This window comes from Eucalyptus grandis, chromosome 6 (genome assembly GCF_016545825.1).
Source record: "Eucalyptus grandis isolate ANBG69807.140 chromosome 6, ASM1654582v1, whole genome shotgun sequence".
In the NCBI taxonomy this organism is placed as follows: Eukaryota; Viridiplantae; Streptophyta; class Magnoliopsida; order Myrtales; family Myrtaceae; genus Eucalyptus; species Eucalyptus grandis.
The window spans coordinates 28,655,100-28,682,664 of record NC_052617.1 but is presented as its reverse complement, the minus strand read 5'-3'; the positions used below and the strand labels follow the sequence as shown (position 1 = coordinate 28,682,664).

Sequence of the window (27,565 nt, the reverse complement as noted above, 5' to 3'; positions counted from 1 at the left end):
GGACATTGAGAAAAGAAAGACTAACTTTCAGATTTCTGATGAAAAACAACGAGGTTTTGAGGATGTTTAGTTGTACTTGATGATGTGGAGTTTAGAGAGGATATCTTATCAGAAACACATCGTAGCAGTTACAACATTCATCCTAATAGTACTAAGATGTATCGGAATTTGTGTCAACATTTTTGATGGTCGGGTATAAAGGCGGACATCACCAAGTATGTCGCAGGTGAAAGCTCAGTATTGTAAGCTGGGAGGATTTCTACAACTTCTCGAGATCCCATAATGGAAATGGGAGCATATCACGATGGATTTCGTGACTAGACTACCAAGGAGTCAGAGATGGAAATGATTCAATTTGGGTAGTGGTCGATAGACTGACAAAGTCGGCCCACTTCATTGCAGTTCGAAATGACCTCAGTTTGGATAGACACGCAGATTTGTACGTGCGTCAGGTAGTTCGTCTGCATAAAGTGCCGGTGACAATTACTTCAGATCGAGACCCGAGATTTACTGCTGCTTTTTGGAAGAGCTTACAGAGTGCCTTAGGTACCAAGCTCCAATACAGTACATCATATCATCTTTAGACGGATGGCAAGTTTGAGAGGATAATTTAAACCCTCGAAGACATGTTGCGAGCTTGTGTACTAGACTTCTTAGGAAGTTGGGAAAACCAACTACATTTGGTGGAATTTGCCTACAACAACAGTTATCAATAGAGCATCCAAATGACTCCATTTGAAACGTTGTATGGTTGAGTGTGCAGAACACCAGTGTGTTGGGATGAAGTTAGGAAAAGAAAGATTACGAGCCATATAAAGTGTTGTATGACCGAGTGTGCAGGACACCAATGTGTTGGGATGAAGTTGGGGAAAAAAGATTAAAATTTAATCTAAAAAGATTGTTTTAGCCTAGTATTTCATATTTTGGCCATATAGGAGAAAGAAAATATTTTTAAAAAAATCATGTCAATATTTTTCGTTAACTTAATTGACTGGAGTTAATGAAAGAAATTGATCGTATCAATTTGATTAATTTTAAAGTATTTTTGCACTTTTTATAAATTTTAGAATTCGGTAGTTTTTATTTTTGTCAATCCTATTTTATCTCTTTATACTCATTCTTGAAACTTTTTGCAGCTGCCTTGTAGGGTGTGGGAGTCGAAACCCACTCACGAAACTTACTGCTCCCACCCCCATCCCCCTTGAGAAGGTGGGGATTTGAACCTTTTACCTCCCCCTTTCATGTTGGAAGGATGGCCACTTGGGCGAATCCCAGTGGTTAGAATTCAGTAGTCTATTCGTTATAAATTTTAGAAATTCCGCACCACATATCCTTAGAATTTGTTTTCATTTTTTCGGGGGCATGGAAATTTCCAGTTCTGCCCTCTAAGATCTCCGGGATATTCTACCCTACCGCTAAACAGTTTCTCTTCCTCCCTCCCCGACCCATTCCCAAAAAAAAAAAAAAAAAAAAAAACTTCCTCTCTCCGGAGCTGACGTTTTGTTTCTCTCCAATTACTGCGGGGCGCCATCAAGAGCACCAGAAAACAACTCGAAACTAAAACCCTAATTGAGCTCGCGAACGACGAAGTGAGACCTAGTCGAAGCACCTGCGGGTGAAGAAGATGGGGACTCTGGGGAGAGCGATTTACACTGTCGGGTTCTGGGTTCGGGAAACAGGCCAAGCCCTCGATCGCCTCGGCTGTCGCCTCCAGGGCAATTACTACTTCCAGGAGCAGTGTAAGTCGCTCTCCTTCGATGATTAGATCTCCTATGTTCTTCTCTATGATTCGGTCGGAATTCCTCTCGTGTGATGTGTAATGATGCGTTAGGTCTAGAGAAATGCAACTGGGTCGGATTGTTTTCCTCTCACTCTTGCCTATCGCTTGTTTAATGTGGCCAGTTTTTGTTCTTCGCATGATTGCTACGATTCTAGCCTGGTCCCTCGGCGACTGATTCGTCAAGTTCTGGGAGCTTTATTTCGTTTTTATTGTCGTCACTGTTAACTTCGACTTCAGCGTGATGCTTCTGTTCGTAGTTGTAGATTTTCTGTGATTGTTTGTAACTGCAATTTGTTGGAATCGCCAACCTATGCTGTAATATTGTAGGGTGCTGTTTTTAATAAGGTCTTCTTAGGGAAAACAGTTGAATTGAACAGTGTTCTTTTACTTGTTACTAGAGGCCAGTCGTCTGTAGTGTATGTTGGCCATCTAAGATTCTTGTGTGCAATTTTTATGATCCTAGCCCTGTTTCTTGGAGCCCGGTACTGGCTTCTCTTGTTAAGAGTGTCCTAAGGTGTAATAATTAGTCAATTCTTATGGGAAGAAGGGATTCTTTGGCAAAATGATGGTTTCAATAAAAGTCTTCTTCTCTTTCAAATCCTGTGAATTTGATGTGATCGCAAAGTGATTTTAAATTTAGTTAACTTTCAATGAACATGATCAATGGTTGTACCTTTGTAAACAGTTAATCAGTTATCTTTGTGGGCATTGTTATTTAATATTATGTGAAATCAGAATGTTTTAGAGGGTGAACTTTCTTGATGCATAATTTGTTGAATTTATGATTCAACATTTTAGGCTGCTCTTTTGGGGACCGAATCTACTGCTCTTTTATCCGTCAGACATGGGGAATGCCCTTTATAGAACTTGAGCATCATGTTTGGGACAGTTTTGAAGGAACCTAGCCAACCTTTGATATCACAAGTGTCCAGTCGGCTGTAGAGTTCTTAACCGTGAAGTTTGATTTTGACCATTTTGTTGATGATGCAACATGCTTAATCTATAATTTCAGAAATTTTACCATTTTGCACGCTGAAAATTCTGTGGATTAATGTTCTCTGATGACTTTATGCTGGAGACAGTGCTGAGCATTCATTCCATCTTATTTTTTCTGTTGCTGTATCTATAGCCCTATATTGTGAACTCATGAATAAAAGCCTTATTGGCATTTGGTTCTTATTCTCTCCTACAAAATGAACTTACATGGTAATACATCTTTCAGTGTCGAGGCATCGAACTCTTATGAATATATTTGATAAAGCTCCTGTGGTAGATAAAGATGCATTTGTGGCCCCGAGTGCCTCTATTATTGGAGATGTGCAAGTTGGGCGAGGATCATCTATCTGGTATGGCTGCGTTTTGAGAGGTAGGAATAATTAAGCCCTACTACTGTGATTTCTTCTACTTCTCTATTATTGAATTCAATTATGCGACCACTTGTGAAGAGCCTTGTTGCCTTTGTTTTCTTGGTTGTCCTCAAGTAATTATTCGCATTCTGGCATTTGATACACGACTTCTTTACAGTCATTCTCACTGTCGGTATCAGATTACAATTTCACTGAGTTTCGACTTTCTAGCCTTGACAAAGCACATGGGTTGTTTAAGTCTTTTGATTATTTGAAGAATGTGTGGCTGATAAAATCATTCGAGTTCTAATTATCTAGAGTAGTGGATTTGGACCTCAGATGACTTCCTAATATTTGTGAGACTATCCATTCTGGTCAGATGAGTTCAATCAACCATGTTCCTTGTCAGCAAGTAATTTTAGGATGGGGAACAGGTAGTTTTTAGACCATGTAAAGCTCATCATATGATGATCAAAGGAAGAGAACAAAAACTGGGTTTGGGGGTGCAAGGTGATTTTGGGAAAGCTCATCCTGGCCAGTGGAAATTCATCTTGGAGTTGGATGAAGTGGGTGAGACGGTTTTCTTAGAGAAATTTATTTGATGTAATTTTCTTTAACTGAAATATCATATCCAGCAAGGTTTTGGAGTTCTGCTGGTAGTTCAATGACTTAAATCTGTGGTGATGATGGATTAAATGGTTTCTGCAAAAAGAGGAATAGATTTGAAATAATTTATACACAAGACCTTTCAGTTGAATGTCAATTTAACTATGAGATCTGGATTATATGTGATTGAAGTTACATGAATCTCCATGTCATTATTGTATCTCCAAATCATGCTCAAGAACCCTCATAACGAGTAACTGGAGCTTAAGCAACTGAGATATGGATCCTGAGTGGAGGAAAGATAGTGGACTATATTTATTAAAACGAAGAAGCTTGACCAGTGATGTTGTTTGGGTCTCCTCAAAATGAGTTCATTTACCTCTTTAGTTCCTGTGGTCACACTTCCAACATCTCCATGAATACTTCCCCAGAGCTCTTCTTTTGGTGGGGTTTCTGGGGTAACTGAAGTTTTTAAGCCTATACTGCACAAGTAGGGGTTGTCCAGAATATGGTTGTAGCATTTAATATCTAGGACTTAATTTGCGCAGTGTTTTTAATAAGTTTGTCTAATGAGGATTTAGAATTTTTTTAATCTCCTAAGGTTCAATCCCTGCAATTCCTGGTTCTTCAGGTGATGTCAACAGCATCAGTGTTGGATCTGGAACTAATATACAGGACAACTCTCTTGTGCATGTGGCAAAGTCTAATCTTAGTGGAAAGGTTCTGCCAACTATCATTGGGGACAATGTTACCGTAGGTGAGTCGTGCTGTAGTTTGTGCATGTGAAGGATTTTTAGTTGTCCCAATTCTTATCTTATTGTGGTGAGTAAATTGGGTCTGGGCAGGTCATAGTGCAGTTTTACATGGTTGTACTGTTGAGGATGAGGCTTTTGTTGGTATGGGAGCTACACTTTTAGATGGAGTTGTTGTGGAGAAACATGGAATGGTTGCTGGTGGAGCACTTGTGAGACAGAACACCAGGATTCCAGCTGGGGAGGTATGCTCCACTCTCTCTGTCAATTTTTAACTTGCTCTGTTTGTGGTTGTTGTCCGATCTACCCAGGGATCAATTTATGACAATATTTATAGGGTAAGCGGATTGGTTGTTTATACTATCAGCATAGACAAGGTTCAAAGGTTCTGTCAATCCTGCAGGATTTGGAGAGCCTGATTGACCTAGAATTTGTATATTACTGTGCATGCTATGTGCTGCATGTAGCTGTAGACAAACCATGTTTAAGAGAGCATTGTTTGCCTCTTGCTTTGCTTGTAAGACACAGGATTTTCCTGTTTGTAATGTTGTTGTGGCTGGGAGTGGGAGCCGGGACAACTGATCTGAGCTTGGAGTCTTTGCGTTATGATGCGATGTGCCCTTAAATACATATGGCATCTTTTTACATGACAGAAGAACTGTCTTGTCATCTTTCAAATTCAGGACTATTTTGGTTTGGAAGTGGTGGATTGGATTTTGTCTATGGACTCCAAATATGTCGTCCTAAAAACATGGGATTGAGAACAATTATTCCATGTATCTTAGTAATTATTTTATAAAAGGAATAACATTTGGGAAATATAGTGATCTCCCTTATTTTATATACCGAAGCTTTTTTTATCTGCTATATATGTGAGCTGTTAGTAACTTCAGTCTCGATTCTTTTTTAACAGGTGTGGGGTGGAAACCCTGCCAAATTTTTGAGAAAGCTCACTGAAGAAGAAGTAGCCTTTATCACTCAGTCTGCCACCAATTATTCCAACCTTGCACAGGTCCATGCAGCTGAGAACGCAAAGCCTTTTGACGAGATTGAGTTTGAGAAGGTGCTTCGCAAGAAGTTTGCTCGTCGTGATGAAGAGTATGACTCAATGCTGGGTGTTGTACGTGAAACTCCCCCAGAGCTTATTCTTCCAGACAATGTCCTACCTGGTAAGGCACCTAAGGATCTACAAAAGTGAGATCTTTGTAAGTCCTTTCTTTGGATCAAATCATGAGTTTTATTGCCATGGATATTGTTATGTGCAAGCACATGGATGAAAGATCATTTCTTTTGCAATAAGTACCGGACACATGCTGGTGTTGCATTTATGAGTTCAATCTCTTACAAGATGCTCATCATGTGGATTTTAGAGAAAGTAATTTTGCTTCCGGTGAAATTAATGCCATGTAGCTTCATGTATGTTGATCTTTTGAGCTGCTTGCACCCTGGATGTCCTCAAGATTTGTTGTACTCTAAATTTCTTTTCTTTTTGGGAATGGCATGAGAACTCTTTGTTGGTATGATGTGTTCTACCATAATCGGTATTCCTACTTGTTTTCTTACTTTTCATAGCCTTCAGACGTTGTAAATCTGGAAACACCAATAATTGATCAGAGGGATGAAAAAACACAAGCACAGGCAGGCTCAAGTTATCCCCGACAGTAGCTGAGAATTCGGTCATTATTCCTCGCTCTTCTTTTAGATGGCTGATGTCTTCGAAGTCTTTAGGGGAGTAGGGCTGGTGAAAACTTTGCCCCAAGGTTAAGCAGGTAAATAAATTGAATGGCTCACCTAAACTATAGTTGAAGGTGTGTTTAGGGATCTAATTTACGAGGCAAATGGGCGGAAACCAAAAGAAAAAAGGAAAATGGAAGGAAAAGAAACTGAGTGCCTAGATAGCATTCGAATTCATTATGCCCTGCGCAAAGAAGTATAGTGCCCGTTTGCTTTTGACTTTTGAGGAATTTCCAACTTTTTCACTTTTATTCTCATTTGAAATGACAAGCACATCATGAGGCCTTGTTTGGTTAGAGTTTGAAAAATGATTCTCGGATGAATAAGCAATTTCAGTTTTTAGCTTGTAGAATGATAACACGGTCTTTGTATTTTTTCTAATATCTTTACCATACCCTGGTTTCCATATTGTGCGCCCCAAAAAGCAGGTCACTGCATCTACCTTTTCTCATTCATTTGAGCTTTGGTGATGGCTCTCGATTCCAAACTTTAGAGGGGTTAGATTGTTAGAGTATTTAAATATTAAAGGTAGTATTAATTTAATTTTGGTTTTTAGAATAATTAACAGTAATCCTATAAAATTTTAAGTAGACAAAGGCTTGTTGCATCACCCAAACCTCAAATTGACTCTAGCAATGGTTGGCAAGCTGTACGGCACCGGGAAATTTTGCGGAGCTCACAGCTTAGCTCTGGAAGACTGAAGAGGTGTTGAGTTTGTGAATAGTGAATCCTTTCAAATGCTCCCGCCATATGTCTCGTGAAATTGGATACTTGTAGATTCTTTATTTCATCGGGTACGGATGACATACGCACGTTAAATGGTAACATAACCAAACATGATTTTACAAACTTCAAACCAAAAGAGAATTTTCAAGTTACAGGTGTTAAAAGGACCGATGGGAAGCTGCTTTTCTAACGAAGAAGAGAACAATATGAAGAAAAAAGGAATTTCTCTATATGTTTATCAAAGAAAGATGTTTCCATAACGCTAAATTTTCAAGTGAAATAAGCATCAATATATTCAAATCAAGGGGAAACTTTTATTTATAAATAGAGTGTATTTTAAATTTAATCTTAGCAGTAGGAGGATGAGGTCCAAATGACGAATTGATCTCTGAACGGTGAATTATAAAGACAAACCAAACATGTCAAAATTCGTTTCCGTTATGCAAAACATGTATATGAGAAGATAGAAAAAGACTAAGCAGAATTATTTTCATTTTCATGAAAAAGGAATATTTAAAGCACTATTCAAATCAAACAATTGAGTAATAAGGTCTCAACAGCAAAATTTGGTGGGTTTAAAGGGAGTTCTTTTTTCTGAGACAGCCCTTTTGGCTTCTCTGAGTCTCCGGTTAACAAGTAAATTTGGCTAGGACCAGGAGTTGTATCGTTCGAGACTCCAAATTGATTCTCCATATCTCGAAATCAACTTATTCCTACATATGGTATTAATAGTGAATGTTCGGGCTATTCAATATTTACTAATGCACTATGAGGATCTTATTCATCGTCCTTTATTTTAGGAATAATACAATGGAAAATTCCTAGCTATTACGTGAGTGATATGAGTGCTCTAAACAGAGACACCAAAAACCCTCAATTTTCTGCTGTGTACCAATTGAACTCTACAGTTAGAATTCAATTAAAAAAAAAACTAAATCTTTTTATCCTTTTTGCCCTTCATGACTCTAAATATTTACAGGTTTGCCATTTAGGCTATATTTTCTTCAAAAAAGTTAGTTTTTTTTTTTTTTTTCATTATTTCTGTTTACGAAGAGCTAGATTAATATTTTCATTGAATAAAAATGAACCGAACATATCTTCTCCCTTGTGTTATAACTAAACTTAGTGGGGTTGCAAAGCGGAGTCCGCTCTTTAAAGAAAATTCTTTGCTAGAGATTGGGAACTACGTTGTTACAATAGAAGGAAGAAGTGCTCTTACCGAAGAGGTGGCCATATTGGTCAATTAAAAGCTTGATGCTATAGAAAGAGAAAATAGCTTAAAGAAGTCCAGGGGAGCTTTAAGTCGAGGCCTTAACGAAGAAGGGCTCGGTTGGGAAGGTCCAAAAGTCTTGATCTCTCTCCGGTTGGGCAGGAGATGTTTGACACCCATAGCAATCGCATCACCGAAACGATCGAGCATTTTTCCAATGGCCTGTTTCTTTGCATTTGCGATTTGGGCTTCCTAGCCCAAGATATGCCATCGACAAGGCCATCTAAGATAGAACACGAAATTTTATAGGATCATGTATTCAAGATTGGCGAGCTCATCAATACAGCACCAATCGCATGCTAAAAGTCCATACTTGTCCATAATAAGCGAGATACACACTACTTTGGCAATCGACTGCAAACTCGTGGGGTGTTTACGAAAGCATTGAACATATGCGCAAGGTAATTTTGGCCTTTTATGGGTGTACAAAGCGCCATTTTTACAACAGCATTGAACAAATACACGAGGTAATTTTGGCCTTTTATGGGTGCTTACAAAAGTGCTAAACCTGATCGGAAGAAATTTCTTCCAACCATACGTCTGATTCTGACTAGTGAATAACAAATTATACACATTACCCACTTGCAAACATAACTTAAAATAAATGTGAATGACATCTATGTTTGCAACTGTTAATTACAAGAGATTTAATCACCATCAAAGAGATTTGATGGTGATATCCACGTAAAAAAATCAAGACTTTTTACCCGAGATGAAGAGAGTATCAAAAGGAATAAGCGCGGGCTTGTCATTGGCGGTGGTGGCAGCTGTAGCTGTGGGAGCCGAGAACTAGGAGGCGAAACTTGAAGTCGAGAGCAGCCTCCTTGCAAATCTGAGCCTCAACGCCATTTCTCGACGGAATAGTTTGATAGACACAGTGCTGCGTGATGGCACGACGACAGGCGATGACCAACAACGATGCTAATGGAGCAAGGTGATAAACCCTAAAACCTTGAGAACTAGTTGGGGTTTGAGAGGCTGAAGGGATGATCACTTCAGGGGAGGTTAAGTATCTCGTGGATTCGGGGGGCTTTCGTGGGCTTTTTTGAAGCCCATACTTTCACCAAACAAACTTACCAAACAAGTTATCTCACCAAACAAGCTTATTAAACAACACATAGTACCATGCATAATAAGTTCATTAACCGTCTTAGACAGTTCCTCCCATATTTTCAAGAGCTTCTAGCTTCAAGCTAGACATCTGGTCTCAAATCAGACATCCCACACTTTCAAGGGCTTTTTGGCTCAACTAAGGTATCTAGCCATCAAGCTAAGTACCCCATACTTCTAGGGGCTTCCCATACTTTCGGGGGCCTCCTAGGGCTTCCAAGCTCAATCAAGGTATTTGGCCATGTCATACCCCAACTACATCCCTAGGGTCACAAGTGGCAAGGGTTATTTGCTTGCGACGTCCCAGGCTCATCGTGGTCTCGATTCTTTTAATCTTTGTTATCATGCACATGTGGAAACGTGAATAAACAACTCCCTGAACAAACAACGGCTGGAAGACTGGGACATATATCACACATAACACACTGATTAATATAATAAGACTTTTACAAGCCCTTTCTCTATGGGTCCTCTTTTCTTGTTACATCACAGTACAATTTTTCCACGTATGCCAAGGGAAATCCTATCTCTTCTAGCATGACTGCATCTCCCAAGATTGACGTGAGATTTCCATATCTACAAAACTGAAAGATGAGGGTGAGTTTTGAGAAACTCAGTAAGTAAAATTCCTAGTTTTCTACTAAGAAAGCATCTCATCATTTACCTTACCAAAAAAAAAAAAAAAAAGCATCTCATCGTTAAAGCCTAACAAGTACAACACTTGCAAACAATGTCGATGACAGATCAATTAAGCTATGTCACCAAACAAGCTTATCAACATCACATAGTAACATATTCAATAAGTTCATTAACCATATAAACGGTTCTTCCCATACTTTCAAAGGCTTCTAGCCGCGGGCTGGGCATTCGGCCTTAGGCCAGGCATTCCATACTCTCAAGGGCTTCCCATACTTTTAGGGGCTTTTTGGCTCAACCAGGACATTTGGCCATCAAGCCAGGCATCCCATACTTTCAGGGGCTTCCTGGCTTAACTAGGGCATTCGGCCATCAAGCTAGGCATCCTATACTTTCAAGGGTTTCCTAGCTCAACCATGGCATCCTGTTCAATGAACGAGGCATCGTCGCCAAAGCTGTGTAACGACGGGCACTTTTTCCTCTTTAAGTGCACACGCATAAGTGCATTGCACAAGTCAGTTCTTATATTTTCTTTTAGTCAACACATGCATGGCCCAAGAGCGTGCTCATACATTCATGTGCGTCATGAATTCTCATACTAATACATATGTCGGGAACGATCTTTGATCCGTAACTTGAATCAATCACTTAGCACCGATCCCCGCATCAAACAAGGCTCAGAGACGGCACACCTCAATGCCGAACCAAGACCTCAAGGCTTGGGTACACCTCGCTTTAGTGACGATCCCAAGCTTGACGGACCTCGGCTCCATCCCAATATGAATGCACATGTATCGAGAATGACCCTCAGCTCGTGGTTTGATCCAACACCAAGTACAAAGTCCCCACGTCCACTTGGACTATAGAAATCAACATGCTTAGTCCCTTACTAAGATCTCGTGGATTTCAGCAATCCCTATACCAATCAAGGCATAATATCAACATGCCTTAATGTTGACTTAGGACCTTGTAGCCTTAGGCGACCCCCGCACCAAGCGAGACTTGGACCCGGTATCCTATTTATGTCGAAACCAATGCCTTATGATTTGGGCAACTTGTCTTGCGATTAGCTCAATCCGAACGAATCTTGGCCTCATTCTAGGCGTGAACAAATCAAGCACACATTCAAGCACAAACATGAGCAAGACCATATAAAAGATCTAACATCCTACCCACGGCTTGATAGGTGAGCACCTAATTAGGCTTGACAATGGAGACTACTGCCCTAGAGGAGACATAAGGATCTTACTTACCTTGGCGAATCTTGAAGACCAACTTAGATTAGCTTGAGGGATTGAGGATGCAAGGCCGAGAGAAAAGAGAAGGAGGAGGGGGGTGTCCAAGGAGAATGAGGAAGGAGGAAATGAGAGGCAAGGTGAAGAAATGAAGAGGGCTCCTCCTATTTTAATAGCCCCTTGGTGCCATCATTACTAAGCCAAGTGGTCCAATCTTAAGTTTCCAAGTGTCCCGCTAGAATACCTAGGTGGCAAGCCTAAGTTGCACAGTGTCGAGCCTATTTTAAAAGTTGACACGCCTAATGGCCTAATGTAATTATTGGAAGCTTACTTATTTCAATCCTATTGACCATTTATACAATACTATCATGACTTAGCCTACTTGTTCTCTAAAGAAAATCTTATGATAATGATGATCATACCTTTCATGGACACCTAAGCTTATGAGTCACCAACTTTTTCTCTAAGGCAAATCTCAAGCCATCATTACCAAATCTCTGGATGGACACCTAGGCGGGATGACTCATCCTTGCATTTAATGAGGCATTCTATAATCTCATATATGTCTTCCCTTGATTGGTTCATTTGTCCAAGAGTACTTTACTGAATTCCCAAGATGAATCGTTGGTAATCATTACCAAATCTAGGAATATCTATCTAAAGTGGTGAGTCATCATTCTCATTAAATGAGGGAGTTCTAGAATTTTCTTCTATTTTGTCATTTTCTTCATCAAGAAGGCGGTCTAGAGAATTCTATCATCCAAGTTGGATTCGGGGCCAAAGAAGGGATCATTAGGTACACCTTGAAAAACCGAATCACGTACATCCAAGATTTGGCCATTTCGTTCCATATTCACCAAAACCGTTACTTTGGACGGTCGATTGGCCAATAGGATCTATTGTCCTTCGATTGGTTCGAACCAATCCTAAGGCTACCCATGGCCTAGCATAAGCCAAGGCACTCATGGACCTTAGAATTAGTGATAGAATAGCCGGGTCTATCCCTAGGCTCATTCCAATTGGCACCCAATCCACCGGTAGGGTTCATGGTAGGTGCATTACCAATCCATGATCGGACATCACCAATTTGAGATTTCGTTCCGATCACTAAGAATTAAATAGAGAATGATGCATTTTTGGTTGGAAGAAAGTCACATTTGGTCAATTTGGATCATCCGTGTATCGGTGCATAACTGAGCGGAATCACCTACAACCAGAAACTGCAACCGGTTGGATCGACCATGACCATCCACTAATCCAAAATCATCCCGTGATCAATTCTCGTGATAAAAAAAGTTATCTTATGAACTGGTGATCCTATTCCATTGGTATGGTTGGTAGAAAATTCACGGTCGACACCTTGACCGATTTGTGACTAGTTGGTTGGTTGGTTGGTCAATTGATTGGTCAATCGAACCATGATCGATTCGTGATTCCTTGCTGATCGAGCTGATTGATCCATGGCCAATGGCCCGTGATTGATCCTTTTAGGACTTTATGGCCGATCCTTACGGGGTCATAATTGAGGATGTTATAGGCCGGGCCAGGTATCCCACACTTTCAGGAGTTTCCTAGCTCAACCAAGACATCTTATTCTCATGCATGAGGCAATGTTACCTATTGTTTGGGTTAGAAGCATGCTCTTGGACCATCCCTCATTCTAACCCGATATTATCCTCTTCAGGGCATGCTCCTAGACCATCTCCCTCGAGAATTTGCCCTTAACGTAGCCAAGACATGATTTGGCAATTTAACTTTCCTTTATGTGATTGTATGTCATATATCAAATAAGCTAGTTTTTAATCTTTCCTCTTAGCTGACATAGACAAGGCCCGATGGTGTGCTCATTCAAGTGCATATGTCATGGCTCTCATTACCATACTATACAATATGTCGAGCACGATTTTTGGCTCATGCCTCGAATCGCACCATTAGGCTGATCCCCGGACCAAGCAAGAGTTGGAATTGGCATGCTTTAATGTCGTACTAAGACTTTGTGGGCTTGGACAATTCCTGTACTGAATGAGACTTGGAATTGACATGCCTCAATGCCTATTCAAGACCGATGCGAGAGCACTCGACTTAGCTTTATCAGCCCACTCAGTACCATCATTGCTCATTCAAGCCAAGGTAGAATTTGGGCATAACATGCTTCAATGGATCAACACTCAAATTTCCAATTAAAGTAGTACTGAATTATTCTTACTAAAGTTATCGATATCAATGATTAATGAGTTACCGAAGTTGTCAATATCGATGATAAATGAGTTATCAAATTCTTGGTAGATATATTAGTCGCTAATTTCTCAATATGCTTTATTAGTTGTTGATCTCAAAGTTTATCAACAACATATCAATGGGAAGTCATTCTAAACAAGTTCCTTAGTTATTTGACGAAATCTTGGGATATTTATCTTTTGGTCAAAGTGGGAGCACGAATTTTGCAAGGCTAAAGAGTAAAAAATGCAAGTTCCCAAGTTATTAAATGCATCTCTATTTTCATAGGAGTCTTTATTGTTATGTAAGTTTCAAGAATCAAAGTTGTAAGTTCCTAGGTCTTTAATAATAGGCTAGTTTCCATAGATATTTATTGCTTTTCGATTTCCTAAGTTGTATTCCTCATATAAATAGAGGAAGCCTCTCAATTGTAAGTAGACTAGATTTGATGAATGAAAATACTTAAGATTTTCTCTGCATGAGCGAATATCTTTGGAGAGTGGATAACTCCTATTTCAGTATGTTTATTCTTGGAGAGTAGATTACTCCTCTATATTGAGTCAAGAAGCTCTTTATCCTTGGTTGGTGGATTTTCCTTTAGGCCCAGGTGGTTCGTTTATTAAGCCTTGGTGGTGAACTTCATTTATCTCGATTTTCATTTTCTATTGGTAGCATATCCTTTAGATCTTGGTGAAATTGTAATCTATATTTTGTTATGCAATTCATCCTTCGATATCCATCACCATACACCCCATTCAATCATGCTCTTATATTTACCTATCGAAACCATCCTCATGAACACTATTTCCCAAACCACTTAACCACAAAAATCCCTACATCCGAGAATCACTCACCCATGCATGCATTAAAAACCTTGCAGCTTTGGGCAATCCTCGTGCCAAACGAGACTTAGAACCGGCATGCCTCAATGCCGATCGAAGACCTCGCAGTCTTGGGTGATCCCCACACTTAACGAGACTTGGAACTGACATGCCTCAATACCAATCTAAGACGTCATGACTTAGGTCATCGCGACTTGACATTGATTCTAAGCTGAGCGAACCTTGACCTCATTTTGGGATGTGAATGCATTCAAGCATGCAAACATGAGTAAACCACACAAAAAAACATTACAACATACACATGGCTTACATGGGTGAGCACACAGCTAAACTCAATGATGTAGCCTATTGCCCTAGCAAAGAGTTAGGAATTCTACTTACATACAAATACGTGCACAAACTAAGCCTAAATGAGAGTGCAACCAAGTCCAAGCAACGTGACTCACGACTTGAACCGACATGCCTCAATGCCGGTCTAAGGCCAAGCAAAACCCATTCGAGACTTGGAGTGTGATTCGGCTTAGAGTAGAAAGTAAATAAGTGAGCAATCAATCATCAACGCGCATAAAACTAAGCACAAGTGTGTACACAATTAAACTCGACAACGTAGGCTATCACTCTAGCCAAGAGTAGAAAGTCTACTTATCTTCGATGAACTAAGTGTGGTTTTGCCAAAAGTTGACCGTTCGGTGATATGGTGGCACAATGAGGGCATGAGCGTGAGAGTGAGATCGAGCGAAAGAAGCGGTATGAAAGGCTGGGGGAGTAAGAGAGAGGAAGAGAGAGTGGCATGTGAGAGAGTATAGGAAAATGAAGGGAGATGCCTATATTTATAGGGAATTCCCTCATAATGAGTTTTCTACGTGAATCAATCATCTTCATTTAGGTGGACAACCCTAGGACGAGGAGGCAGTAAGCTAAAGAGATGAGTGGCAAGTTTAGTTCCTAGGGGAAACACTTGTTCCTCTTTCCATTGGTCCACTTAAGGGGGTTGAATCATTATGGAAATGTAATGATTGTGGGACACCTAAGCTAATGACTAAGCCTCTCTCATTTAACGCTTGGATCTCTCTCTCTCTCTCTCTCTCTCTCTCTCTCTCTCTCTCTCTCTCTCTATATATATATATATATATATATATATATAATATATATATAATCTAGGGATGGGCATGGTCCGAGTTAGGCCGGTCCACCCTTTAACCCTAAGACCAAACTCGCACAGTGTTGGTCCTCAATTTTTGTGACAGAGGATTGACCCTATTGAGCTTGGGACCGAGGACCGGACTGACCCAATGGGTTCGGTCCGGCTCTAGGGTTAACTTGGGACTAACCGATAATTTTTTATTTCATTTTTTGTACTCCTTAAAACAACGATTGAGAACTGGACTAACTCAATGGGTTTAGTTCGGTTTTAAGGTCAACCTAGGACCAACAAATAATTTTTTATTTTATTTTTTATACTCTTTGAAAAGGGCAACCAAGGACCGTACCGACCCAATGGATTCGATGATGAGTAGGGTCAGCTAAGGAAGGCAAGCGGTGAAGGTCAAGTGGAGTGAGTGTCGAATTGAATTAGCATCGAATATTGAGCTGGGAGCAATAAGCCAAGCGAGCATCAAGTGGCGAGCGGCACGAGTAAACCAAAGCGAGCAAGGCAAGTCTCAAGTGGTGATTTTTCAATTTTGGGAAATTGAAGACTAAGAGGACAAATAAGGCAGAAGAGAATGAATGCTAGAGGAGGATACTATAAGGTACCTTTTTGGACACCATGAGAACTTCTCACAAAAACATTTTCCTCTTTCCTAAATTGTGACTATTGATATCGTAAAAGACATTAAAAACCTAAGTTATTAAAGAACAATATAAAATTACTTGAACTCATCACTAAAGAGCTGCTTAATGTTGTTGACGCCATTTATTTAAAATTTTTCTCTATATAAAAAAATTATAAATAATATTATATATATTTATATATAGTCAGAGTCGGTTCAAGTTGGACCGACCCGAAACTCTCAAGATCGAGGATCGACCCACATAGTGCTAGTCCAGGAATTCTAGGACTAAGGACCGACCCAATCTCCCTAGGAATCGGATCAGGATTGGTAGGGTTGGGCCGGTCCAGGGTCAGTACAGGGTTGACCCTTGACCAATGCTCACCCCTTATATAATCTTCCATGTGACACCTAAGCTTATGAGTCACCATTATCATTATGACTTAGCTAACTTGTTTTCCAAGCAAGATTTTAGGTGAATCTCTAATGGCCATCTAAGTTAGTGACTTACCTTCTTCATTTAATGCCCAAGATATGATAATAAAGCTTGGATTTTTGGTACATGTTTCATGCTTTTACTTGTTTTTTAAGCTAAATATTCTAGAACCTTTTATTTTGTCCTCTTCCAATGAACATAGCATGTGACATCCTGAAATTTCATCATGTTTTCAATTAAATGAATCGAACCTTTCATCGCCGCGCCTATAGTGCTATTCTCTGAGCCAATCACTCACAAGATAACTAGATTATCAGGTAAAGCTGTTAAGAGATTTTAACAAAATAGACTTGAGAATTCCACTAGAAATCGACTGCTCGATCGTGCTAGTCTGCAAGGGTCATTACGACACAGTTAAAAATTGATCAAAAATCAAAGATAGGTCGATTCGATTGAGATATGTGATTAAGCGTTGGTAATTCCACCAAATTGCAAATTCTCGTCGATCGGCACTAGATTGATTTTTCTGTTGTTTTGATACCTTATGTCCGCATTCAAAACCTCGAGATTTTCATGACAATTGAGAGTTGCCAATATGTCGAAGATGTACAATGTGACTAAAAAATAATCAATCACGGGTCAATTGCACTTAAAGGTTTTAAAAGCTACCTAGTAGGATAGGTCACGCTAAAAATCACGTCAGATTAAAATTAATCGCGAATTTGAATCCAATTTCAGAAATTGGAAGTTCTGTCCCGTCACGATTCATTTTAGGATTGTCGATTCATTCTTTGAAGATTTTTCTGCAAATCGAGATTTTTGGTGAAAATTCAAAATATGGCCGTTTTTGTCCGGAAAATTCAGGGGACCGTTTTTTATCGCGCTGTTAGGATGCAAGTTGGTTCTATTGAAGAGAAAAAAATTTCAATTTGATCGTGAATACCTTGGTGGAATTTATAGGGGCCAGTTTAAGTCTAATTGGAGAGAAATTCGTTCAATTTGGGAGAATTTGTGCCCAAATTCGTAGGCCCCTTGGTCCCTCAACTTTTGGACCACTTGGGGACTTGTTCTAGGGAGTTTTGATGCACAAAATTGGCTAAGGGTTGGCTGAAACCGATGGGGCCTTGGTCAAGGGGACAAAGGAATAGAATTGAGACCAAGGTGGCCCCTCCAAGCCTTCAGCCCTTCTTCTTTAGCAAGTTTCACTTTCCCCATTAAAGATGCCTTTTGAAGCTCACTAAAACCAGAAGAAAATGCTAGCCAACCCCTTGCCATCGCAACCACCTGTCGGCCCCTAGCTCCCACTGCTTGCTGTCGCGCCCCCATTGCGTACCCCCGAGCCCCGCGCGCCTTTTCGCCCATCCCTCGAGCCTAGCCTGTCCCCCGAGCTCCCTTGGTCAACATCGGAACCCCTAGCCACCGTATAGCTCGCCGGAGCAGCCACTGTCACCCCCGCTTGTTGTTGCAACCGTCCGCCCGCCTTGGCCGTTCCAACTCAAACCCTTGGCCCATCGTCCAAAATCCGAACCCAACAAGAAGTAATGGGCTTCGAGGCCCCCTTTGGACCGCTTTCAAACCTCATAATGCATTGCTGCTTTGGAGTTTGTCGCTCATCTCCACCTCGCCATCCTCATGAACTCATCAGATGTCAAAATCGGTGAGTTTACTCACTAATCTCCGCTTATGGAGTTAATTATGTTTAAGGGTTGATTAATTTAGGCTAAGTATGGTTTATGTGGATAGTTGGAACGAATTAACAATTTAATTATTCATTTATGCATGTTAGGTGATTAGAGCAGCGTAATTAAAGACTAGATAAACTATATTATTTGTCTAGAATGGTTTGAAAATTTTCCGGATCCATTTTAGTATTTAATTAGGCTTTTCTGGCCTAAGTTTCTATTTATGGAATTTAATTGTATTTATTTAATTAATTTTGGTAATTATTTAATTATTTATTATTTTTTGAAGATTATACCAGGATAGTCGGTGATCGGAATTTCATACCGATTTCAACGGCATGCTTGTTTTATTTAATTGAATGCCAGATTGTGCAGATTGAGTGAGAATTATAATTTTGGATATTTATTCCAAAATTTAGTTTCGGTATTTAATTGGAAAATACCGAGTGTCAGTCTATAGGGCCAAAAACGTGTTTATGGATTATTATGATTAGTGGGAATTTCTAAAGAAAATATATTGAAGTTTTGGCTCAGGCCAATTATGTACCCACACACAACTATTTTATTGGGTATTTTCAATGTGGGAATTTATCAGCTTGAGTGAGCAAATGTCGTTTTATTAGCTTGAGTGAGCACGACCTATATATATATGTCGTTTTATCAGCTTGAGCGAGCATAATCTATAATTATTAGCTTGAGTGAGCTATCTATCTATATATCAGCTTGAGCGAGCTAAGACCATATATTGCAACTATTGTGAATAATGGTAGTATCAGAGGATGGATATATGGTATTGATTGGATAGATAGTATTGTTGGTGTGGACTTGAGCTGATTGACTGGTTAATCGATTGTTTGATTTGAATTGAGTGGATTGGTTGAGTTTTGGTACTATACTAACTTGTAGGAAGGAACTGAGGCAAATGTAAGTTTGCTATCTTGTGTGTGCTTAGACAGCTTTTAGGTGTACATCGTTCCTAGTCGGAGCTTAGGAGGTGAACTTGCTGAGATATCGTCTCACCCCGTCATGGGCTAACATTTACATGTCCTTAGATGGCTGTACCTCTCAAGCGTTTTGGCCAGTCAAAGAAGGTTATCAAACAACACTATCAAATTCCCCTCCTTGGGAGCCAAGGAGCTTGGGTCTATGAACTCGTGAGATCCATTGTCTAGGTTGATGCAGGTCTATCCTAGAAGGTACCCCATCAATTCAGATCGTGGTATCGTGACGGGCAAAATGGACCCAGATAAGGCCCTCTTCCGAAGTTTGAGATTCCTAAGTTAGTGCTGGAGATTGATTTTGGCAAGGGAAAAACTGACCCTCCTGGTGGTTCAGTGGTAGACCCGAATCTTTCGGATCCAGAGTCCCCGGAGTATTCCATTGAGGACTCGAATGCTTAGAGGATCTGTAGCCCTCTACCCTTCTTGTAGACCTTGTATATATAAGCTAATATTGTATATGCCTTAGTTTGATGGGTATAAAGGTGTGCCGTGGTTTTCGAAAATTGTGGCCCTACTTTTCTATCCCATCTTCGTGTTGTCTGGGGATTTAATTATTCACTTCTGCATGCGCATTAAAATTGAATGGGTTGGCGACGCATCCTGGGATGTCGCAATTTAATCAACCATTAAGGGATGGTCATGCGCTTGAGGATCGGGGCGTGACATAGCAAACATGGATAAGGCCATTTAAAATGTTAAAGGGGTCAAGCGATGGCTATTTATGTTTGTCCATGATTGATCATTCCAACCGAATCGAGGTATAGGATCGAATCACCATCGAATGGGGCAAATTAGTGATTGAACTCTCCTCGTATGGTTAGTTTGGTGGTCTATCTTGTGGGCTCGGTGGCTAGCACCACAGTTGGCACTGGTTGAACAAACTAGACCCGTGACTAGCCCTAGGCTTGTTATAGGGCCTAGCATAGGGCTTGGTACACGATCGGGCTCCCGGCTTCGTCCATGGTCCTTGCTGCTAGGCCCAAGGCTTGGTTCATGGTTTGGCACCAGTCCTAACAGTAGGGTTGTCGGGCCAGTTCGGGATCTATCCAAGATTGGTCCATGATCCATTGCCAGGGGCCCATGACCAATTTGTGACCAGTCCATGGCCAACTATATTTGGTCCAAGGTCGACTCTCAGTTGTTATGTGGTTTATGTGGGATTAGTCAATTTGTGACCGACACAGGTTTGTTGACACCTAATCTTTAGTTGACGTGTCGATAAAGGTAGAAAAACTCGAAATTAAGGTTTCCAATTGCGACGGAACCCGTTTTTCGAACAAAAAGTGTTGTTTTTCAATTTTTTGGTAATTAAGAATAGATTGAGCTTTAACAAAAACTCTACAAGAAAGTCCGGCACAAAAAATTTACACTCATAATGACAGACTAGTCAAAACGAGTGGAAGGATGCTGATAGAAAAACAACCACCTCCACCAAACAATGGTAGCATGACAGCCAACCAAAGGCAAGAAACAACCAAAACAATAGTGACGAACCTAAGAAACAACAATAGGGTCAGCCAACCAAAGGCAACTATGAGGAGAAAAAGATGGACCTAGATAGCGACCAGCACCTAAACTGGCCCCCCTTCAAATGACAACAACACCGTAGAAGACCTCCAAGGAGAGCCTCATCAACCCAACCTTTGCCATTTCTTTCTTTTGTATTGTCATTTTTGAGTAATTTCTTAGTCATTTTTTCTTTTATAAAAGACCCAAAAAAGTTAAATGGTTAACTTTTGAATTGATTTTTTGGTCAACCCTTTAACCAAAAGTCAACCCTAGGTCAAAAGTTGACTTTTGGTATAAAAGGATCCCTTTTAACCTCAATAACATTTGAATCACATTAGTTTTCAAAAATTTCAAAGATTTGATCACAAAAATAACCTTCTAAGAAAAATCAACTAAAGAGTTGACTTTTAGTCAAACCTTTGATAAAAAAATTGAAAAATATAAAAAAATCCACAAGTAACTTCATTTCAGTTCCAATTTGACTTTAGCATAAAAAAAATTTGCAAAAATTGATTAAGAACCTTGTTTTTCGACTTTTTGGTTTTAGATTTAAAATTAGTCAAAAATGAAATTACTTTCATTCTAGTCTTAAGTAGTCTTAGTTCCTTTAACGACAAATAATAGAGAGACCATTACTCATTTACTCGTTCTATCGATTTCGAGATCAATCGTGCAAAAATATGGATTCTCATTTTTAGCCAAATTAAGGAGTTCGGATTGATTCTACATGATTTGTGAACGGGGACTTCCATCCCACTCGTTTTTGTGAGATAAGTTTGAGTCCGGGGTCAATTTTGGGGATATATTCAGTAACTTCTTATTTTGAGGAATTTAGCCTTCTTGAACATAAGAAAATCTAGCTAATGAACTCTAATTGATGAAATTTAAGTTGATCCATTTGAGACTAAGGTTTAATTTCGAGAATTGAGGCTCAATTTCACTATTAAACCTCGATCCAAGTTTGGCATAAAAATTGCGCCATCAATTTAAGTTCAATTTGGATGCAATAAGACACCCTAGGTATGGACAATTAATCCAAAAGGAGCTTTGCAATTTTAATTGAATTCAATTTCAATCAATTTGCAATTCTGAGCAAGAAATTGCATAAAATTGTCCAATTTGCCTAAGAAGTCCAATTAGGTATACCCATGATGTAGGTCCAATGTTTTTCATGTCAACTAAGTAATTAGGCCAACAGAAAATTACATATTGCATTTATATGATTTATTTGGCCTAATTTCTTCAAAATGGCTGTTTTTCCTCAAATTAGATGAGATTTCCTTTCAATTTAGTCCTTAAGGGTAAATTACATAAAATTCAAAAAGACAAGGACCGAATTGCCCAAAAAGCTAGCTAAACTAGTTGAATCGATTTGGACCAATCCAACCGGTTCAACCGAACATCAATGGAGGAAGCTGCTTTAGCCCTCCTCTAACCGATGACTGCCCCTAGGCATCCCATTATGTGTACTTCTCCCCCACGTCCTTCAATTTTTCAAATTTTGTGAAAATGCCCCTGAGTTTTGTGAATTTACAAAATTGCCCTTAATTATGCCTTAATTGCAAATTTGATCCAAATTGCCAATTTCGATGCGTTACCACCATTTGGATGATCACATGTCTGATTTTATTCTTGATTAACCCCTAAATGGATTAATTAGGCTTTGGGATCAAATCTTAGTCATTGGATCGAATTGGTGGCTAAGATTCGATCCTTGGGGATAGTATATATACTATTTTTCCCTCCAAAACTTAAGGAGAAACTCTTCTTCTTTTTTTTCACATTTTATAGATCTAGAAATCTTTTAAAACCTCTCCTCTCTCTCTCTCTCTCTCTCTCTCTCTCTCTCTCTCTCGCCTCTTCCTCCTTCAATTGCCGTTTTTCGGTGGCCTACCGATCACGCCTGGTCCTAAAACTTCCCTTGTAACCTCCCCATCCCCATTGGAGCAATAGCAACACTAGTGGCTGCCCAAATCTCCCCATCCAGTAGCTTTTTCTCGTGGGTCGAGATTAGCAACACTCAAGCCAATGTTGATCTTGGCACTTCCTCAACCATGATCGGCCATCCACGACCATTCCTTGTTAGTCCTATCATGACCCGACCCTTGGGTGGGAAAGGTCGGGTTTAGAGGTGGTTAAACATAAAAGTATCCTAATAACACGTAACTCTAAGGATGCCATCACCTTTTCCATTGGGATCAACACTATGAGGTATCTTGGTCATGGTCGTGAGCTCTCTTAAACTCGCACCTCACGTGATAGCGAGATTTATTGTGACTTTACCTCAACGCCGTGACAAGTCTTGATCAATGGTTTAAAGGTCGAATTAAAACCGTACGTAAATGTGAGTTTAAGGGTGTTTTGATCATGATTGCCCTTTCAAGATGTAAATATGCAAAAGATTGCATTACTTCATCTTTTAGCTTCACCATCTCGAGTATGCTAAATCATGATCGTGAACCTTTTCTTAAGGTTCATACACCTCATGATGGGTTTATTTATTATCTATGAGTTATTTAAGACAACCTATATGATAATTAGGAGTCATCACTAGCCTCATTTTTAGGGGTTAGCTAGAAAACCCAATCGAGGATCAAAGTTGGTCTTTCGATAGCTATGCAATAAGAGTTTCTAAGGTTCAAGGACTTAGGTTACATTAATATTTCTATTAATGCTCTTTTGGTACCTAACAATTTATTGTATTTCCTAAGGTGTCCATGTGTGTCTTTTAACTTTTTTCATGCAAATAAGAAAGTGACGAGATGATCATGCACGGATGGTCGGTTTCATGACATTATATTTCTATTAAAGTAAAATGAAAGAAGACAATCAATCAAAGTTTAAAGACAATGTGGTAAGTAAATACTCAAAATAGTTTAAGGAAAGCGGTAAATCTAACATGCCATCCTAAATAGAAAGTAAAGCAAAAGAAAGGAACCCGCAACTCGTCGGCCATTAATATAAAACATTTATCAAGGAATAAATTGTACAAAACGGGAAACGGGGTTGGATTGAACATCGACCATTCATTATCTTCATGTCGTTGGGATTGCCACCTCCATGGACTTATTCTAACTCTAATACTAAGACTAGATTTTTACAATATGAAAGAAATGTACATACATCAAGATAGAAAGAAGCAATCGCAATCACAAACAAGCAAAAATAAAATCGAGTCAATGTATTTAAATAATCAAACATGGCCTCAAGATCGGCCTTTGTGATTCATGCAACAATCCAATTATGATGCATACCCAATTCATTCAAAATGACTTATAGCCATTGGCCACCATTTGTCTTCTCACATACATAACCAATGCTAAAAAGTCCCCAAAATGGGTTCTAAGTGTGACCCAAATATCCAACAAGATCATACATTTCACCTATGCATACATCTAACAATTACATGAATAATCGAAAGTAAACATACACACAGACCATTGGACCTTGATTCTCAATCAATCAAGCAAAATTAGTGAGCCAACACTAGATCACTTATTTAGTTGTCAAGCACCAAACACACTCACAAGCATTTTATAAGAGCGAACACATCAAAAGCTAAAAAAGATTCAGGTGTTGCCCAAAAATCATTTGAGAGAGAATCAAACAATGAACCATAAAGAAAATTGTTAATGACATGGTATAGTTATATCATAGCTATGGAACACATTTAGCTACCAAGGCTAACTCGAGTGCATCAATAGGCACACTTGAGCTTCGTAGGCATCCTAAATATGGTCCAAATCTAGACAACATCAATACCAAGCCGAAAACATAATTTGGAAGTTTGGATATAAAGCATAACTCAAGTGCATCAATGGGCACACTGATTGAGCCTTATAGGTGTCGTAAATATGTTCCAAACCTAGACAACATCAATACCAAGCCAAAAAAAATAATTTTGATGTCTAGATATAAAGCGTAACATGAAAGCTTGGATAACAGGGAGACATCATTTTGTCATAGCTATGAGGCACATTTACTTGCTCACTCGGGTGCATCAAGGGGCATACTGATCGAGCTTAGTAGGCATTTTAAATATGACTCAAATTAAGACAAAATTCATATCAAATCACTATTCAAACCATACGAAAGCATTTTTTTAGAATGAAAATTTCCCACATAGGTGTCACATGAATGAAAATTGGATTCAAATTAGCTAGAACATGAAATTTCATATTGTTTTGCAACATTCGAGGGGTTTGAAAAGTATAGTAAAATGTTTTTTATTTTCTAAAGATTTTTGTATATGAAGTTCAAAAAATGAGGATCAAAACTCATGAAGACAAGTAGTCTCAATTCAACATGAAAAACATTCTTAAAAAAATCCTACAACGGAATCGTAGCAAAGAATCACAACAGTAAACATCGAATAAAGCAATCAAGATTATAGAAATTGGGGTAGGAACCATGGAATTAGCCCTAAGAAAATTACAAAACATGAATCACATAATAAGGAACAACTTTCATGAAGGAAATTTCCTAAGATGAGCTATGCATGAATTTATAAAAATCCAAGAACATAAAATAATGCATCAGGAACAAAAGAGGGCAGCAAGACATCATAGCAAATCAATAACAATTTGTCCTAGTAAACGATGTTTAAAAATTCTGAAATTTCACCACAACATAGACATGAGAATGAAAGGCAATTTCATTGAGGACTCAACTTTAAAATCCTTACCTAAAAAATTCATACAAAAATGAAAAGAGATTTGACTCAATATGAGTAGAACAAGCATTCCGAATTTCATTCATGGCAGATTTCAGGGAAAACTTTGCAAAAATGGAAAATGGGTCAAACAATATGAAAATGAGATAAAATTGGCATCATTAGAAAGCTTAAAACACGTGCTAAGATTTCTAAGATACATCAAGTTTAGTTAAGTTCAAATTTATGTTTGAATGATAGTAATTGCAAAAGTGCACATATTAATCATGATATGACAGAACATGATGGATGACAATTGGCTCACTAAACTACCTAAATGATGCACGAAAATGGTGACATTTGAATATGAAGTAGGGCTGAAAACGAGGAATAATTTGATTAAGACATTTAACTCTAAATCGACGCACAGAAAATCACACAAATTCATTAACATCAATAGGTGACTTATTATTAAAAAGCAATCATGACCGAATGCATGACAATTTCAGCAATAATATGTCAACTTTGTAAATGGTTTTCATATAGCAAACGACCTTCAAATGATGCATGACATACATCATTTTGAAGCTCGCGATGTGGTTTAAGTATGTTTAGGGGGCATCAAGCACAAATTTCGCTTTTTAGGAACTCAATTCGACACATTTTCACAGGGATATAGTCAATCACAATTGTAGGAGGGATTGCTCAAAACATGGATGGTTTTCAATTCCTATTTGTAGTATGCAATGTCATGATCGTTTTTTTTTTCTGAAAGACATCAAAGTCTAAATCAGTTCATAAAAATCTACACGAAAATAGGAAGACAGAGCAAAACATTCAACACCTCAAATTGCAGCAGTCCAAACATGACTTTGTGCAAGCAATTGAACTAGCAAACGATTATTGTTTGGCACAATTTATACCTTGTTAGAAAGCTTATGACATGTTCTGTGACTTTCATGAAGGATGCAAATCCAATCAAGCATCATACTGCCTCATTTCAAAGCAAACACACATTGGACTCAAACAGGGTAGATCAACATGAGGATGATTTTTTGAAGGCTTGCCTAATCAAATCTATTCTAAAAAAAATCTAGAAAAAAAAAATATGTCATGAAAACCAATTTCGTGCAACTTTCATGAAGAAACCACCTTCAAAATCAAAACACAAAAACCGGCAAAAAAATTAACAAACGTTGCAAACCACAAATGAACAGAAATGCAAGCAAATAATAGATTTTGGACTCAATTTTGGACAGACAAAATCGTATCAAACGAAGCAAGATCAGGGCGTTCTATGGCTCATTGGAAAGGCATTCGAACTACCTTCGATGTCATGAAGACATTGAACACAAAAAGCACACTAACCAAGTCGTTCTAAGGCAATATCTAGACAGTCCAATCAATGATTTGAAATTGTAGAACTACATCATTCAAGCAATCAACTATCCTAGAACCATAACTAATCATCCATATCCATTCTAGATCATCCTAAACATCCTATAATAGGAATATCATCATCGAACAAATCCTAGGTGCGAGCTCTAGCCCCGATCTCCTATCGAGATATTGCTTCATCGAGCTCGGAATTAGGCATTTACCTTTTTGCGATTTTAGACGAAACAAACTCAATCAATCTACAATCAAGTCACCATAGCGACTCCAGGACATCAGGGATCATTGATGGAACACTGAGGACACCGGAATAGACTAGGTTTGCACCGGTTAGCTGCTAGTTTGCTGGTGAGAAGGACCGGGTTCAGTTGGACCTGGTTTGAGCCGCTGATGGAAGAAATGGCCATTGGAGCTCGTCTGATGGCTCTTTGATCAAGCCCTGACCACTAGAGGGTTGGGGATACACCTAGGGGATGATTAGCGGTGGTCAGACTACCAATGGACCGCCGTTGGTCGACGATCAATAATGGGAAGTCGCCGACCTCACTCATTGGCTCAATTGCCTATCTTCAACACCAACAGAAAGAGGAAGCAATAGCCAGAGTTGCTATTGCTTTAACGGTGTTAGGGAGAGGCTAAGGCTCGTTGGAGGGCTAGGTGGTGGCCAAGGATCCATCAGCATAAGGGCCATGATCGGCACGGCGGTGGGGGTAACCGAGAGAGAGATTAGTGGGAAGAGAGAGAGAGAGAGAGATGCTATTTAAGAGATTTTCTATGTTTCTAGATCTGGAAATATGCAATGAGGGCCCCAAGTTTTGGAGGGAAAAATGTCTTATATACTTCCTTCCAAGATCGAATCTTAGCT

The 27,565-nt window shown here is 39.2% G+C and overlaps 1 protein-coding gene across 1 annotated transcript; it reads left to right on the top strand.

The window, feature by feature from the left end:
* The first annotated feature begins 1,445 nt into the window (after positions 1-1,445).
* Positions 1,446-6,004, top strand: LOC104449011 (gamma carbonic anhydrase 1, mitochondrial). Its single transcript, XM_010062996.3, has 5 exons — positions 1,446-1,739; positions 3,003-3,146; positions 4,364-4,489; positions 4,578-4,729; positions 5,398-6,004. The coding sequence occupies exons 1-5, from the start codon at positions 1,625-1,627 to the stop codon at positions 5,680-5,682; spliced, it is 822 nt and encodes a 273-aa protein (XP_010061298.1). The 5' UTR covers positions 1,446-1,624; the 3' UTR covers positions 5,683-6,004.
* The last annotated feature ends 21,561 nt before the right edge of the window (positions 6,005-27,565 follow it).